General features: G+C 39.9%; 1 protein-coding gene across 8 annotated transcripts in view; it reads left to right on the top strand.

Annotated features, from left to right (window-relative positions):
- The first annotated feature begins 1638 nt into the window (after positions 1 to 1638).
- DNM1L (dynamin 1 like) overlaps positions 1639 to 17989 on the top strand; it is a 50442-nt gene continuing 34091 nt past the window's right edge. For 5 of the 8 annotated variants that reach the window (XM_032855331.1, XM_032855332.1, XM_032855329.1 and 2 more), the window contains exon 1: positions 1649 to 1866. In XM_032855331.1, coding sequence (XP_032711222.1) covers positions 1765 to 1866 — 102 coding nt within the window. In that variant the 5' untranslated portion in view covers positions 1649 to 1764. Of the gene's footprint in view, positions 1867 to 17989 lie in introns of all 8 variants that reach the window. The other 3 variants (XM_032855336.1, XM_032855337.1, XM_032855335.1) reach the window with 2 other exon arrangements.

Here is a 17989-nt window from a genome sequence, read left to right on the forward strand (position 1 = left end):
GGACTGAGATTGTACCTGTCTTGTTTGTCACTTTCTAGAAGCTAGGGGTGCATCAGTAAATTAAACAGTCAAAAATCCCTGGCTTCTAGGAGCTAATAATCTAGCAAGAGGAAAGAGTAAACAAGTTCAATATGTAGCATGTGGACATAAATACTATGGAGAAAAATAAAATAGGGGAAAGGGGCTTTCTCCTCACTCACTTTAATTAAAAAAAATTTTTTTTTTTAAAGATTTTATTTATTGGGGCACCTGGTTGCCTCAGTGGGTTAAAGCCTCTGCCTTCAGCTCAGGTGATGATCCCAGGGTCCTGGGATTGAGCCCCGAATCCGGCTCTCTGCCTGCTTCCCCCTCTCTCAGTCCCTGCCTCTCTGCCTACTTGTGATCTCTGTCAAATAAATAAAATCTTTTCTTAAGATTTTATTTATTTGACAGAGAGAGAAAAAGAAAGAGAGAGCATGAGAGGGGGGAGGGTCAGAGGGAGAAGCAGACTCCCTGCTGAGCAGGGAACCTGATGTGGAGTTTGATCCTGGGACTCCAGGAAATTGACCTGAGCTGAAGGCAGTCGCTTACCCAACTGAGCCAGCCAGGTGCCCTTTTAAAAAATTTTTTAGAAGATTTTTAAACTTATTTATTTGAGAGAGAGTGAAAAAGCAAGAGTGTGCAGGATCTGGGGAGGGGACAGAGGGAGAGGGAGAAGCAGACTTCCCACTTAGCAGGGAACCCCACTTGAGTCTGCATCCCAGGATCCTGGGATCCTGACCTTAGCCCAAGACAGACGCTTACCCATATAAGCCAGTCAGACACGCCTCTCCTCACCTACTTTAGATCTTTGCTCAAGTGTCACCTTTTTTTTTTTTTTTTTTTTACTTCGAAATAAGAAACATTTGGAGGTTTGGAGTAGAGGAGAGGTAGGATCTGTCTAAAAAAGAAAAACACGAATAGTTTCAGTGGGCCCACTTAGAAAAAAGCAAGTAGGGCAGTTACCAGATCTCCGCTTTGCCAGCAATCAGGCCACAGCAAGTGAAGTTTTATACAGAATATAGAGAACAAGGGCTCAGCCTCCTCTCCCCTCCAAAGCTCTTGACATAAGGTTTCTTAAAACTTTTGTTTGTTTTTAAACACGTTTTTACAAAAATCTGAGCGAACCCGCGTGTTCTAACAGGGGCTGGTGTTGTGTTTTTGCAAAATAGCACCCCACGCCCTCTGTAGTATCACTACAGATCCTGTGCATTTGATTGGGGAGCCTGAGGCATCAGCTATCCTTTTAGATTCTTCAGCCCTCCCTCGTTAAGCAAGCGAGCCCATAAGGAAATGACATCTTGGATAATCAAGATATTCCGCTGTACTTAACACACATTCATATCCGGCATTTTCACACCCGTTAGGGCCCTAATACATAAGAGAAACATAAATGTATCTCTTCCCTCCTGCTCTCGGGGCCTCGCTCCCTAGTCTTTTGACAGGTGCCGGTGAACCAAGTCAGAGCTCTCAGCTCTCCGCCCGCCCGGCGCCGCTCAGCCTTCTGGAAGTCGAGGCCTCGGTGTTCCTCCGACCCAGGACTACAACTCCCGGCAGACTTTGTTTCTCTCCACCTTCCTCTTAGCGCGTGGCCTGCCGGGAGGGGGCAGGTAGCGGGCGGGCGGGGTCCAATGGGTGCCGGCTCCCGAGGAGAGGGCGGAGGAGAGGAGGAAGGAGGCGGACTCTGGGCCCCGGCCCCATTCATTGCCGTGGCCGGGCAGGCGAGGGTCCCGTGTTTTCGGAGTCATGGAGGCGCTAATTCCTGTTATCAACAAGCTCCAGGATGTCTTCAACACGGTGGGCGCCGACATCATCCAGTTGCCTCAGATCGTTGTGGTGGGAACGCAGGTAAGAGACGAGGGCGGCGTCCGCCCAGGCCAGAGTCCGGGGCGCGGGCCTGGTGGGGGTCTGCGGCAGCGCCTACTCCCAGCTGGCCTTTGCGGCCTGTAGGGAGAGGGCGTTGCGGGGGGTGCCGGGGCTCCCCGGGCTCTGCCGCGCCCTCCCGCCTCGGGCTGCGTTGCTTGGGGCCTGGGAATTCGGGCCCGGTCGAGAGACGAGGGGCGGAGCCGGCGCAGCGGGCCCGGTGGCTCCCGGGGGCGGGCTAGGGGAGGGACCGGCCGGCGGGCTGAACTGGAATCCGCGGGGAACGGGCGCGGCTTACCCAGCGGGCCGCTGCTTGCAAGGGCACCTGGGGGACGCGCGGGGCCACAGTGGGCTTGTGGTGGGCCAGCCAGCCCTTCCTCGGTTGGTTTTAGGGCGACAAGGTTTTTTTTTTATTCCCCTCCTTGCTCGGGCGCTGCGGAGTCAGTTTTGGAACCGCGGGGTCGGGACTGAGAAGGCCGCAGCTGTGTGGCACCAAAGTGTTTTCCTGCAGTGCAATCCGTTCAGGTTTCGGGAACGCCGAAGCAGTTACAAAAAACCAAAAAGCAACAAAAACCACAAAACACAAAAAATCTAACCCACCCCGAAACTACCTGTACCTGGGTTTGAGGAAGGAATAACCAGTTTTTCTGAGTAGGCTGTGGTTTTTTTCTTTCATCTAAATTGGGCATCAAGGTTCTCTGGTCTATCCATTTTGTGTCTCGTAGATAGCATAATTTTTTATGATTTTTTAATTTTTATTTTTTATTATTGCTTATTTTTTATTTTTTATGCAGAAATGTTGAAGAAATAAATTCTAAAGTGACAGAAGTACAAGTTTCATTTTCTCTGCCTGCTGCTTTTCTTGGGTTAAAAAGACTCCTAGGACTTTATCATTAGAGTTCAGAGGAACGCATTTTAGAGATTACTTGGTGTATTGATTTTAAGTGTTTTCATTTCTTAATGATCTTTTCTGTTTTACTTGGTTTACTTATTTTCTATTGCTACATTTTGTTACAATATTTTAGTGTAGAGTATAATTATGAGAGAGAATACCATAGAGTATATTCAAACACTGGAGACCTTGGAAACTGTAGACATCCTGCACTCTTTCTTGCATTTAAATATAGTAATAGAAATTATTTCAGAAACATATTTGCTTGGTCTGCTGTAGGATTGGTACAGATTCTGGTCTTTCCTGCCTACATATATTGTAGTACTTGTAACTCCATATTTGTAGTGATCGGACACTAAATCATCAGTGTAATATGGTGAGCAGTATTTTTGTTTAGCATGTTTTGTTCACTGCTGTGTTCTTGTTCCTAGCTCTGGAACAGCCTGGGGTATGTAGTGAGTGCTCTATAAGTACTTTGAATGAATGGCTATTGCTCACTGTAACTAGATAATATTTTAAAACACTGGGACTTCTATCATCAAAACGGATCTGCTTTTGAAAATAGAATTAAAGGAGGTGAAATAAATCTTCTTTGGTAGTAATTTGGAAATGTTTCCTGTCTGTGGACCAGAAACTTTCCATATACTTTTAAGAGATTCTCCATGCTTTTTAAGCTTGAAGCAGTAAAAGAATCAGGGCTATTGTGTATCAGCATAAATAGTTTAAAATCAAGAAGGATTTTTCTTACACAAAATTGAGTTTATTTCCATGAGTAAACCTGTTGGCAGAATTAGGAAGGTTGGAGTGGAAAAGTTAAGATGTCACTGTTAGGAAAGTCGTTAATGTGTGCTACCAAAACCATCCTAGTAGTGATAGGTATATGCTGTGTCTGTATGTTGATGTTTGAAGTTACTCACAGGGGAAATTAGGTGTCATTGTTGTTTTAAGTATACTGTACATGAGGTTTGAACTTAAAACCCTGAGATCAAGAGTCACATGCTCTACTGACTGAGTCAGCCAGGCACCCGGGGAAATTAGTGTTTCAAAACTTGATTTAATGAAGTTTATCTCTGTTTATGTCTTTATTAGCTGAAATTCAATCCTTTATTATTTAGGTACGGAATATTTTCCTCAGTATGTTGAAAATCTCTTTTACTTGAATATGAGTATATCACTACTTTGTCATCCATGCCATTTAATGTTTTATACATTTATACAGCACATGCATTACATTCATATATGTCTGGAATTCATTTATTGTACAATAATTATTATACAATAAATGAATTCCAGACATAATAGGTGTTCTGACAGGTAAACTTATCAGTAGTAGTGAAGATGTCTTCATAACACAGGTATAGTCACTATCTTACACATTACCTATATCTTAAATGGCTGTTGGTCCCATTTTATTGAACTTTTTAGAACTGTGATTTGCAAACTTAGTGTATGTAAGGATTAGTTTGAAAATAAGTTCCTGGATTCCATCCCCAGAGATTTTGATTTTTTAAGTCTAAGTTGGGCTGGGCACCACAGGTGATTCTGATGCAGATGGTTCATAGATCCTAATTGAAAAGAATTTTAGTGTGTCTTTAACTTTAAAATGCACGAGACTAGAAAAGACAGGTAAGCTGAGCCTAAGGACCTACTACCGTCCAGTAGCATGTTCATCTTGGTGGCATTCTTGCTAATGTTTTAAATTTTGATTTTTAAAATTGCCCAAGTAATATTTCAAGCCTAGATTGTTGGAGGAGTTGAGAGGGAAACATGTTCATAGCTGTAGATCATTCACAGCTTTTACGGTTTAGCTAAGTAGTTTTCTTATTTCCCTAGCTGAGAGCATCTGTGTGGAAAGCACTGAAGAGGGGAGAGAAAAGGTTGACACTTTTAGACCATGGTGTATTTTGTAGGTGGAGGAGATAAGACTTAAACTTGGGAAATTTGATCACTATTTTTTAAGTTGAGAATTAGAAGGGTGAGCCCTCCCAAGTATGTAATCCAAACCACCACCCAGTATTGGAATCCCAGTACCCATGACATTTACCTGAGATGCTGGCTCAGAGTTGCTAGTAGGGAAATTTTCACTTTACCTTTTATTTCAGTGATCTCAGCATTCCACCTTTAGTAATTCAAAAAGGAATTTTGGGTTTTAAATGACCGGTTTGCCAACCAACCGTTTGTTTCTTTTTAATTTAACATTTTAAAAATAGAAAGATAATTGATATAACATAAAATTCACCCGTGTAAAATTCAGTTTTAGTATACTCCCAGGTTATGCCACCATCACCCCTATCTAATTCCTGACTTTTTTTTTTTTTTTAAACATTTTTATTATGCAGGAAAGAATCTGTACCCATTAGCAGTCATTCCCCATTTCACCCTCCCGGCCCATCCCCTGGTAACCACTAATCTATTTTCTGTCTCTATGGATTTGCCTGTTTTGGACTTTTTTTTTTTTTATGATTTTATTTATTATTTGACAAAGAGAGACACCGTGAGACAGGGAGCACAAGGGGGGGAAGTAGGAGAGGGAGAAGCAGGCTTTCCACTGAGCAGGGAGCCTGATGCGGGTCTCTATCCCAGGACCCTAGGATCATGACCTGAGCCGAAGGCAAATGCTTAATGACTAGGCCATCCAGGTGCCCCTGTTCTGGACATTTCAGTATAAACAATCATACAGTATGTGGCCATTTTTGTCTGGCTGCTTTATCTCAACAGGTTTTTTAGGTTCATCCATGTATTTAACTTCCTTACTTTTTATGGCTAGAATTCCATTGTGTAGATAATGCCACAGTTTGATTATCCATTCATTATAGATGAATATTGTTTTTTTTCCCCCACTCTTTGGCTATGATGAATAATGCTGTGAATATTGTTTACAAGTTGTCCTGAGGACATGTTTTCAGTTCTCTTGGGTATATACTTAGGAGTAGAATTGCTGGGTTGTTTGTTAACTCTTGTTTAAATTTGAGGAACTGCCACATTGTTTTTTGTTGTGGCTATTCCATTTTACATTTCCTCCATCAGTGTATGAGGGTTTCAGTTTCTGCACATCCTCCCCAACTGTTATTGTCTTTTTAAAAAAGTGCTAAATTGGGACACCTGGGTGGCTCAGTCAGTTAAGTGTCTGCCTTTGGCTCAGGTCATGATCCCAGGATCCTGGGTTGGAGCCCCTCAGCTCAGCGGGGGCTGCTTCTCCCTCTGTCCCTCCCCCCACTCATGTTTCTGTCTCCCTCTCATAAATAAATAAGATCTTTTTAAAAAGTGCTAAACTATTCTAGAATTCTCTATTTTAAAAAAAGCATACACATCCCCCCTCCCACACTGCTATCTACATTTTAGTTCCTGAAGTCTTGCCCTTTCCTGCTAGATATACCTTCATTTGTCTTTTGTTCATAGAGGTGATGATTTTATTACATTTAGTAATTTCGTGCTAGATATTGATCATAGTTTTCATTCGTATATTGATTTCTTGTGAATATTCTTAGGTGAACTTATATTTTTATTTTTTTCCTAGTTTCTTTATATAGCTCATGTGTTGCTTCCTTTTTTTTTTTTAACTTAAAAATGAGGTGAAATTTGTATAACCTAAAACTTGCCATTCAGAGCCACAGTTCATTGGCATTTAGTACATCCATGGTCTTGTGCAATCACTACCTCTTTCTAGGTCCAAAACATTTTTGTCACCCAAAAAGAAAACTCCATACCTGTTAAGCAGTGACTTCCTGTTTTTCATTGTCCTCTCCAGTCCTGGCAACCACCAGTCTTCTTTCCATCTTTGTGGACTTCCCTATTCTGGATAGTTCATAGAAATGGAATTGTAAAATAATGTGATCGGTTTATGTCTGGCTGCTTTCACTACAAATAAAAAGTTAAAAAAAATAAGAAAAATACATTTTTATCTGTTATATTAATATCAAAGAATTAAGAGGTTTGTCTTATACAGTGAAAAATAAAAACTCAGTTAAAAACTGAATCAGGGGACGCCTGGGTGGCTCAGTTGGTTAAGCCGCTGCCTTCAGCTCAGGTCATGATCCTGGGGTCCTGGGATCGAGTCCCGCATCGGGCTCCTTGCTTGGCAGGGAGCCTGCTTCCTCCTCTCTCTCTGCCTGCCTCTCTGCCTGCTTGTGTGTACTCTCGCTCTCTGACAAATAAAATCTTTAAAAATAAAATAAAATAAAAACTGAATCAGTTTGGGGTAGTGTGTCATGAGTGAATATTTACTACATATTTCCAACTGATGTTGGATCTGATAGCTTTTTTTTTTTTTAAGTTTTTTTTATTTGTCAGAGAGAGAGGGAGAGAGCGCGAGCGAGCGAGCACAGGCAGACAGAGTGGCGGCCAGAGGCAGAGGGAGAAGCAGCCTCCCTGCTGAGCAAGGAGCCCGATGTGGGACTCAATCCCAGGACACTGGGATCATGACCTGAGCTGAAGGCAGCCGCTTAACCAACTGAGCCACCCAGACATCCCGGATCTGATAGCTTTTTATCAGAGAGAAAAAGCTAAAAATATGATAAAGCCTTTTCAGTGAAAGGGGCAGTCTCGAAATATAAATCCAAAGCGCTATAAATTTTTTTTAAATTTTATTTTTTTTTAATAAACATATAATGTATTTTTATCCCCAGGGGTACAGGTCTTTGAATCGCCAGGTTTACACATTTCACAGCACTCATCATAGCACATACCCTCCCCAATGTCCATATCCCCACCACCCTCTTCCATCCCCCCTACCCCCGGCAACCCTCAGTCTTTTTTTTTGAGATTGAGTCTTTTATGGTTTGTCTCCCTCCCAATCCCACCTTCTTTCATTTTTTCTTTTCCTACCCCCCAACCCCCCCACATTGCATCTCCACTTCTTCATATCAGGGAGATCATATGATAGTTATCTTTCTCCGATTGACTTATTTCGCTAAGCATAATACCCTCTAGTTCCATCCACGTTGTCGCAAATGGCAAGATTTCATTTCTTTTGATGGCTGCATCGTATTCCATTGTGTATATATACCACATCTTCTTTATCCATTCATCTGTTGATGGACATCTAGGTTCTTTCCATAGTTTGGCTATTGTGGACATTGCTGCTATAAACATTCGCGCAAAGCACTATAAATTTTAATACAGTACACTTTGGAAGAAACTAAAAGATGGTACTAAGACCAGGGACACAAATCTCTAATCAGGAAATATAGAGATAGTGAATCAATTTGGGGAATATGTGGGGATGAAAAAAGTAGAAGCATTGCAGTGCCAAGTGAGCCCTATTTTCAGAGCAAGCTGCCTGTGACTTGCCATACTGGAATTTCTGTAGCCACTCACCTTCCTGGAAAGAGTGTGAATACTGGGTATTTAAATCACTGGGAAAAACAAACACTGTTCTAGCCAGTTGTTGAGGAAAGCCAACCATTATTTGTAATAGGTAAAAATGAAAACTTATAAACATGTTTTGTTTTGTCTGTATGTGACTCTGTTGACATAATTTTTTGTAATTGAGATATAATTGACATATAGGATTTTATTAGTTTCGTGAGTGCAACATAATGATTTGATGTACATATATAGTGAAATGATCACCGCAGTAAGTCTAGTTAGTATTCATCACCACACATAGTTGCATTTTTTTCCTTACGAAAACTTAAAATTTACTGTCTTAGCAACTTTCACATAGAAATACAGTATTATTATCTATAGTCATCATACTGTGCATTATATTCCCAGGACTTACTTTATTGGGAGTTTGTACCTTTGACCACCTTTACCCATTTCATCTACCCCCAGCTTCTGACAGCCAGTAATCTGTTCTCTGTATCTGTGACTTCTTTTTTGCTTTTGTTTATATTCCACATGTAAGTGAGATCATGTGGTATTTGTCTTTCTCTGACTTATTTCAGTTAGTGTAATGCTGTCAAGGTCCATCTGTTTTGTTGCAAATAGAAGAATTTTTCTTTTTTATGGCTGGATAGTATTCTGTTGCACATGCATATGTGTATTAGAGTAGTCTTTTAAGATCTTTTGTATTCTGTGGTAATAGTTGCAACATCTCCTCTTTTATTTCTGATTTCAAGTCCTCATTTTTGTTTTTGGTAAGCCTAGCTAAAGGTCGGTGTATTTTTTATCGTTTCAAAACAACAGCTCTTGGTTTCATTGATTTTGTTTTGTTTTGTTCTCTTTTTAGTCTCTATTTCATTTATATCTGCTTTGATCTTTGATCTATTTCATTCCTTTCCTACTGATTTTGGGCTTAACTTAGTCTTCCTTTTCTAGTTCCTTGAGTTGTAAAGTTAGGTTGTTTATTTGAGATCTTTCTTCCTGTAAGTTTTGGTATGTTTTATCTTCATTTGTTTCAAGCTTTTTTTTTTTTTTCTTCTTTTTTCATCCATTGGTTGTTCAATGGCATGTTGTCTAATCTCCACATATTTACAGATTTTTCAGTCTTGTGATTGATTCCTGGTTTCATACCATTGTGGTTGGAAAAGATTTTTGATATCATTTCAGTATTCTTTTTTTTTTTTAAGATTTTATTTATTTATTTGAAAGAGAGAGAGCACAAGTAAGCAGAGCAGCAGGCAGATGGAGAAAGAGAAGCTCTCTGCTGAGCAGGGAGCCCGATGCGGGGCTCGATCCCAGGACCCTGGAAGTTACCTGAGTCGAAGGCAGCCGCTTAACCAACTGAGTCACCCAGGAACCCCTCATTTCAGTATTCTTAAACTTACTAAGATTTGTTTTGTGGCTTGGTATATGATCTATGCTGAAGTATCCATGTGTGCTTGAGAATAATGCATATTCTGTTAGTTTGGGATGGCATGTTCTCTGTATATCTCTTAAATCCATTTGGTCTAATGTGTTTTTTTTTTTTTAATTTTAAATCCAGTTCACTTAACATACAGTGTTATATTAGTTTCAGGTGTACAATGTATTGATTCCACAATTCTATACATTATTCAGTGCTCTTCATAAGTGTACTCTTAAACCCCTTCACTTATTTCACACCCCCACCCCAATCAGGTAACCATCAGTTTTCTATAGTTAAAAGTTTACATATGAGTAACATCGTGTGGTAGTTGTCTTTCTCTGACTTATTTCACTTAGCATTTTATACTTTCTAGATCAATCCATGTTATTATAAATGGCACGATTTTATTTTTATGGCTGAGTAATATTCCACAGTGTGTGTGTATGTATGTGTGTGTATCTCTCCATCTTTCTGTCCATCTATCCTGTGTATACACACCACACCTTTATCCATTTATCAATCAGTGAAAATGGGCTGCTTCCATAACTTGGCTATTGTAAATAATGCTGCAAAAGCTGAAAGGGTGCATATGTCTTTTCAAATTAGAATTTTTGTATTTTTCAGGTAAGTACTCAGTACTGGAATTACTGGATCATATGGTAATTCCATTTTCAATATTTTGAGGACCCTCCATACTATTTTCCAAAGTGGCAGCACCAATTTGCATTTTCATCAACAGAGCACGAGGGTTCCTTTTTCTCCACATTCTTGTCAACGGTAGTTGTTCCTTGTGTTATTAGTTTTAGCTATTCTGACAGGAGTGAGGTGATATGTCATTGTGGTTTTGATTGGCATTTCCCTAATGAGTAGTGATGTTGAGCATCTTTTCGTGTGTCTGTTGGTCATTCCTATGTCTTTGGAGATATGTCTCTTCATGTCTTTTGCCCATTTTTAATTGGATTATTTGGGGGTTTTTTTGGTGTTGAGTTGTGTAAGTTCTTTTATATTTTGGATACTAACCTTTTATTGGGTTTGTCATTTGCAACTATCATCTCCTATTCAGTAGATCAGCTTTTAGTTTTGTCAGTTGTTTGATTTGCTGTGCAGACTTTTTAATTTTGATATACTCCCAGTAGTTTATTTTTGTTTCCCTTGCCTTTGGAGACATGTCTAGAAAAATGTTCTTCTGACACATGTCAGAGAAATTACTGCTTGTGCTCTCTTCTAGGATTTCTGTGGTTTCGGGTCTCACGTTTAGGTCTTTAATCCGTTTTGAGTTTACTTTTGTGTATGGTGTAAAAAAGTGGTCCAGTTTCATTCTTTTGCATGTAGCTGTCCAGTTTTCCTGGCACTATTTGTGGAAGGGATTGTCTTTTTTCCCATTGCATATTCTTGCCTCCTTTGCCAAAGATTAATTGACCAAGGCTCTGTTCTGTTCCATTCTGTTCCATTGATCTATGTGTCTGTTTTTGTGCCAGTACCATACTGTTTGGATTATTGTGGCTTTGTAGTGTATCTTCAAATCTGGGATTGTGATAATCTCCAGTTTTGTTCTTCTTTTTCCACATTACTTTGGCTATTGGGGGTCTTTTGTGGCTCCATACAACTTTTAGGATTATTTGTTCTAGTTCTGTGAAAAGTATTTTGATACGGATTTGCATTAAATTTGTAGATTGCTTTGGGTAGTGTGGACATTTTAACAATATTTGTTCTCCCAAGCCATGACCATGGAATATCTTTCTCTTTTGTTTGTGTCATCTTTATTTTCTTTTATCAGTATTTTATAGTTTTCAGAATACAGGTCTTTCACCTCCTTGGTTACGTTTATTCTTTGGTATTTTACTTATTTTGGGTACAATTGTAAATGGGACTGCTTTCTTCATTTCTTTCTGCTGTTTCATTATTAGTGTATAGAAATGCAACAGATAACTGTATATTGACTTTGTATTCTGTAACTTTCCTGAATTCATTTATCAGGTCTAGTAGTTTTTGGGGGGGAGTCTTAGGGTTTTCTATATAGAGAGTATCATGTAGTCTGCCAATAATGAAAGTTTTACTTTTTCCTTACCAATTTGAATGCCTTTTATTTCTTTTCTTCTCTGATTACTGTGGCTAGGACTTTGAGTATTATGTTGAATAAAAGTGGGGAGAGTGGACATTCTTATCTTCTTCCTGATCTTAGGAGAAAAGTTCAGTTTTTCCCCACTGAGGATGATGTTAGCTTTGGGTTTTTCACATATGGCCTTTATTGTGTTGAGGTATGTGTCCTCTAAATCTACTTAGTTGAGTGGATTTTTTTTTTTTAAGGTTTTATTTATTTTAGAGAGTATGAGACAGGGGAGCAGCAGAGCAGAAAGGAGAGGGAGAGAGAGAATCTCAGGCAGACTTCCCACTGAGCCTGGATCTCACAACCTTGAAATCATGACCTGAGCCAAAACCAAGAGTTGGTCGCTTAAACAACGGAGCCACCCAGGTGCCCTGGTGAATGGATTTTTTTTACTTTGTTAAATGCTCTTTCTGCATCTGTTAAAATGATCATGTGGTTCTCACCCTTTGTTTTGTTGATGTGATGTAGCACATTAATTGTTATGTGGATATCGAACCACCCTTGCATTTCAGGAATAAATCCCACTTGATTGTTGTGAATGATTTTTTTCAGGATTTTACTTATTTGTCAGAGAGAGAGTGAGAGCACAAGCAGGGAGAGCGACAGAAGGAGAAGCAGGCTTCTCATTGGGCAAGGAGCCTGATGTGGGACTGGATCCCAGGACCCTGGAGTCATGACCTGAGCTGAAGGTAGATGCTTAATCTACTGAACCAACCAGGTGTCCCGTGAATGACTTTTTTAATGTATTGTTGGATTAAATTGGGTAGTATTGGGGATTTTTACGTCTATGTTCATTAAAGATACTGGCCTGTAATTTTCTTTTTTTGTAGTGTTTTATCTGGTTTTGCTATCAGGGTAATGCTGGCCTCAGAGAGTGAAGTTAGAAGTTTTCCTACCTTTTCTATTTTTTGAATAGTTTGAGAAGAATAGGTATTAACTCTTCTTTACATGTTTAGTAGAATTAGCCTGTGAAGCCATCTAGTCTTGGGCTTTTATTTGTTGGGAGTTTTTGGTTTTGTTTTTTTACCAGCTCAATTTTTTTTTTCAAAGATTTTATTTACTTATTTGTCAGACAGAGGTCACAAGTAAGCAGAGAGGTAAGCAGAGAAAGAATGGGAAGCAGGCTCCCTGCTGAGCAGAGAGCCTGATGTGGGGCTCAATCCTAGGACCCTGGGACCATGACCTGACCGAAGGCAGAGGCTTTTAACTCACTGAGCCACCCAGGCTCCCCACCAGCTCAATTTTGTTATGAGTAATTGGTTAGTTCAGATTTTCTAGTCTTCCTGATTTAGTTTTAGAGGATTGTATGTCTCTAGGAATTTATCCATTTCTTCTAGGTTGTCAGTTTGCTGGCATATTAATTTTTTTCTTTTTTGGTATTATTTTCACAATTCTTGTATTTCTGTGGTGTTGGTTGTTCTCTTTCATTTCTGATTTTATTTTTGTCCTCTTTTTTTTTTTATGATTCTGGCTAAAAGCTTACCAATTTTGTTTTATTGTCAGAGAACTAGCTCTTGGTTTCATTGATTTTTGGGGGTGTATTGTTTTATCAGTCTATTTCATTTATTTGTGTTCTGCTCTTTATTATTTCCTTCCTTCTGTTCACTGTGGGCTTTGTTCTTTTTCTAGTTATTTTAGGTGTAAGATTATTTGAGATTTTTCTTATTTCTTGGTGAGGTATGTATCACTGTAAAATTTCCTTTAAGAATTGTATTTTGCTGCATTAAAGATTTGGATTATTATGTTTATGTTCTCATTTGTCTCCATGTATTTTTTTTTTTAAAGATTTTATTTATTTATTTGACACTCAGAGATCACAAGCAGGCAGAGAGGCAGGCAGAGAGAGAGGAGGAAGCAGGCTCCCCACCGAGCAGAGAGCATGATGCAGGGCTCGATCCCAGGATCCTGGGATCATGACCTGAGCCGAAGGCAGAGGCTTTAACCCATTGAGCTACTTAGGCGCCCCTCCATGTATGTTTTGATTTCCTATTTGATTTCTTCATTGACCAGTTGGGTGGTTATTACTATGTTGTTTAGCATCCACTTGTTTGTGGTTTTTACCAGGTTTGTTTTTTGTTTTTTGTTGGTAATTCATTTTTAGTTTTATACCTTTGTAGTCAGAAAAGATGCATATGATTTCAGTCTTCTTAACTTTATTGAGACTTGTTTTTGTAGCCTAACGTGTGGTATCAACAAAAAGGCTGTGTATTTATTCTGTTTTTGGATGGAATGTTCTGTATATAATTAGGTCCATCTGGTCAAACATGTCATTCAAAGACACTGTTCTTTGGGGTGCCTGGGTGGCTCAGTTGGTTAAGTGTCCGACTCTTAATCTCAGCTCAGGTCTTGATCTCAGCTGGCTCACGTTCTTGATCTCAGAGTTGTGAGTTCAAGCCCCTGAACAAAGACACTATTTCTTTAGTGAATTTCTGCCTGGATGATCTGTCCATTGATGTAAGTGGGGTCTTAAAGTCCTTTGTTATTATTGTATTACTAATTTTGTAATGGTAATAATATAAAATAATAAATTTTTTTTTAAGATTTTATTTATTTGATAGACAGAGATCACAAGTAGGCAGAGAGGCAGGCAGAGAGGGGGGGAGGCAGGCTCCCTGCTGAGCAGGGAGCCTGATGTGGGGCTCCATCCCAGGACCCTGGGATCATGACCGGAGCTGAAGGCAGAGGCTTTAACCCGCTGAGCCCCCCATGCGCCCCTGTTGTATTCCATACTTTAACTCAGTTTTTAATGTATCTTTAGGTCTGAAGTGAGTTTCTTGTAGGCGTTGTATAAACGAGTCTTTTTTTTTTTTTTTTTTTTAATCCATTTCACTGCCCTGTGTCTTTTGGTTGGTGGAGCATTTAGTCTATTTACATATAAGATAATTATTGATAGGTGTGTACTTTTTGCCATTTTGTTCATAGTTTTTTGTTTGTTTTTGTAGTTCTTCTCTGTTCCTTTTCTCTTTCTCTCTTCCTTTTTATTGATGACTTTCTGTAGTGTTATGCTTGATTTTCTTTTTCTTTATTTTTAGGTTTGTAGTTACCATGAGATTCATATGTAGGGTCCTAAGTATATAGCAGTCTGTATTAAGTTGATGGTCATTTAAATTTGAACACATTCAAAAAAAACTTTTTTAGTTCCTCCTCCATGTTTTATGTATATGTTGTTAACTTTTACATGTTTTTTTCTTCATAATTTTCTTATTTCTCATTATGGCTTTTCTCCCCCCCACTTATAGAAGTCACTTTTCAGTTTTTGTAAGGCTGGTTTAGTGGCAATGAACTTCTTTAATTTTTGTTTGAGAAGCTGTTTTTTTATCTCTCCAGTTCTGAATGAGAAACTGTTTTTTTATCTCTCCAGTTCTGAATGCCGGATATAGTATTTTTGGTTGTATATTTTTTTTCCTTTTAGCCCTTTGAATATATCATGCCACTCTCTTCTGGCTGCAAAGTTTCTCCTGAAAAATCAGCTGATAGCCTTGTGAGGTTTTCCTTCTCTGTAACTTTTTTCCTCTCCTGCTTTTTAAATTTTTTATCTTACTTTTGCTATTTATATTATGTTGTCTTGGTGTGGACCTCTTAGGTTCATCTTGTTTGCAGCTCTTTGTGCTTGCTGAACTTGGCTGTTTCCTTCCCTTGGTCAGGAAAGTTTTTAGCTATTATTTCTTCATATTGTTTTTTGCCCTTTTCCCCATTCTCTTCTGGGAACCCTGTATTGTGAATGTTAATTCACTTGATGTTGTCCAAGAGATCCCTTAGCCTAATTCTCATCTTGAAAAATTCTTTTTTTCTTTTTGTTCTTCAGCTTGGATGCTTTCCATTACCCTGTTTTCCAAACTGCTAATCCAGTCTTTTTTATCTTCTTAGGGGCTGTTGATTCTGTCTAGTGTATTTTCCATTTTAGTTAATATGTTCTTCAAATTTGATTACATCTTTTTAGCATTTACTATCTCTTTATTGAATGTTTCATTGAGTTCTCCCACTCTTCTCTGCAGTCTGGTGAACGTCTTTATGATCATTATTTTATTTTATTTTATTTTACTTTTAAAGATTTTATTATTTTATTATTAATTTATTATTTGACAGAATTAGGGAACACAAGTATGGGGAGTGGGAGAGAGAAAAGCAGGCTCCTCTCTGAGCAGGAAGCCTGATGTGGGGCTCAATCCCAAGACCCTCGGATGATGACCCAAGCTGAAGGCAGTTGCTTAACAACTGAGCCACCCAGGTGCCCCTGTGATTGTTATTTTAAACTCTTTATCAGGCATATTGCTTATCTCTGTTTCATTTAGTTGTTTTTTTCTGAGGTTCTGTTCTGTTTTGTTTGGAGCTTATTCTTTGGTCTCCCATTTTGCTTGACTTTCATTATTTGTTTCCATGAATTGGGTGAGACAGATACTTCTCCTGAACTTGAAGGTGTGGTCTTGGGTATAATCATCCCCTGTGTAGACTGTGTGTGCTTGGTAACTTTGGCTGACTGGAGCAGTGTCTGGAGTGGGGCCCTGGGGCACTCTGTGGTGTGGCCTCCCTGGTGGAATGGCCAGCAAGGAATTGGGCATGGGCCTGGTGATCCAGGGGCCTTCCACTCGGAGGGTACTCTGGCAGCACAGTTGAAGATGAAGGGGGTGCAAGGTTGGGGGTCCCAGGTCTATCCCTACAGAGGGCACCCTGGTAGGGCAGCTAAAGCTGAAGTGGATATGAGCTGGTCCTTGGGTTCTCCATACAGAGGGCGCCCTGGCAGGATTGCTGAAGCTAAAGTGGGTACAAGCTGGTATGTCTGGGGATACTTAGTGCAGGGGGTGCCTTGGCAGGGTGACTAGAGTCAAGGCTTGGTGGGCCAGGGTGTCCTGGTGCACCCTGTGCAGGGGGTGCCCTGTTAGGGTGACTGCAGATAAGATGCGGTGCAAGTCAGGGGATCTGGAGTGCTGTATTCAGGGGACTCCTTGGTGGGGTGGCTGGAACTGAGGCAGCATGGGCCAGGGGTTCCTGGGGTGCTCCATGCAGGGGGTCCCTTGGCAGAGTGGCTGGATCCAGGCAGGTGTGAGCCAGGTAGTCTTAGAGTACTCTGTGCCAGGGGTGTGCCCTTGCAAGTGATGTGGGCCTGTGGTGTTCTGGGGTACTTGATGCCTGTGTCACCTTGACATGACCGCTGGAGCTCTAGTGAGTGCTGACCAAGGATGTTTTGGTTTGTGCCACACTGGCTGATGTGGGCTAGAGACCCAGTACTCTCTGAGGTGGTAGGTTGGCTCTGGCACCTGGAACTCTGTTCCCAAATACACTATCAAGGTGAAAGGTGAATGTAAACTGTGGCACTTGCCAGCTCCTCCAATCTGGAGAGAGTCCCAGCAGTTCCCCCACTATTTGGTGGTTATATGGCTGGATCTTTTATATACTAATTGCTTTAATATTATTTCTTAAGTAATTAATCAATTTTAAAATTTCTTACCACTGGATATAATGTTAGCTGTGACTTTATTGTAGATATTTTTTATTAAGCTAAGGAAATTTCTTTCTGTTCCAAGTTTACTGAGAATTTTTTTTTTTTTAACGGTTTTACCCATTTTTATTTGAGAGAGAGAGAGAGAGAGATAGCAAGAGATAGAGAATGAGCAAGAAGGAAAGAGAGAATCAGGTACCCCACTGAGCAGGGAGCCCTCTGTGGGGCTCGACTCCAGGACCCCAGGATCATGACCCAAGCCAAAGGCAGTTTCCTAACTGACAAAGCCACCCAGGTGCCCCTACTAATTGCTTTTTTAAACCACAGTTTTTTGTTTGTTTTTCCTCTGTGCCCCTTCATATTGTTCCTCCATACTGCAGTTCACAGTGTTGGGGGTGGAGGTTCCTTTCCTTATGGTGTCTGGTTTCTTCGTTTCTCTTGCCATTTTCTGTGTGGCCTCTCTGTGTTTTGTGGTGTAGAAGCTATTCAGGCAGAAGTGCTGTATAATTAGGTGTAGATTTGGTGTGTCTGTGGAGGAGGTGAGTTCAGCATCTTAAATTGCTATCTTGGATGGGACTCTTGTTTATTGTCACTTTTTAAATTTATGGTATTTAATTGTGGTTTTATTATATCTCCTTGATGATTAACAAGTTTGAGCATCTTAACTTTTCTCTCGTCCTTTTGTGGTTCTGTTTTTGTGAATTTCTGTTCCTATCTCAGCTCATTATTTTCTATTAGCTTATTCATCTTTTTTCTTACTGATTTGTAGAAGTTGCTTTTGCATTTTGCTTACTAGTTCTTTGTCAGTTATAGGAATCACAAATATTTAACCCTTAATTTTTTTTTTGTATGAGTAAAAGAAATTACAATTTTACTCTAGATGAATTATCAATTTTTTTCTCTAGTTTTTACATTTTATGTATTAGGGAGTCAGGAAGGTAT

This window comes from Lontra canadensis, unplaced genomic scaffold (assembly GCF_010015895.1).
Source record: "Lontra canadensis isolate GAN:19392208 unplaced genomic scaffold, GSC_riverotter_1.0 scaffold9, whole genome shotgun sequence".
In the NCBI taxonomy this organism is placed as follows: domain Eukaryota; kingdom Metazoa; phylum Chordata; class Mammalia; order Carnivora; family Mustelidae; genus Lontra; species Lontra canadensis.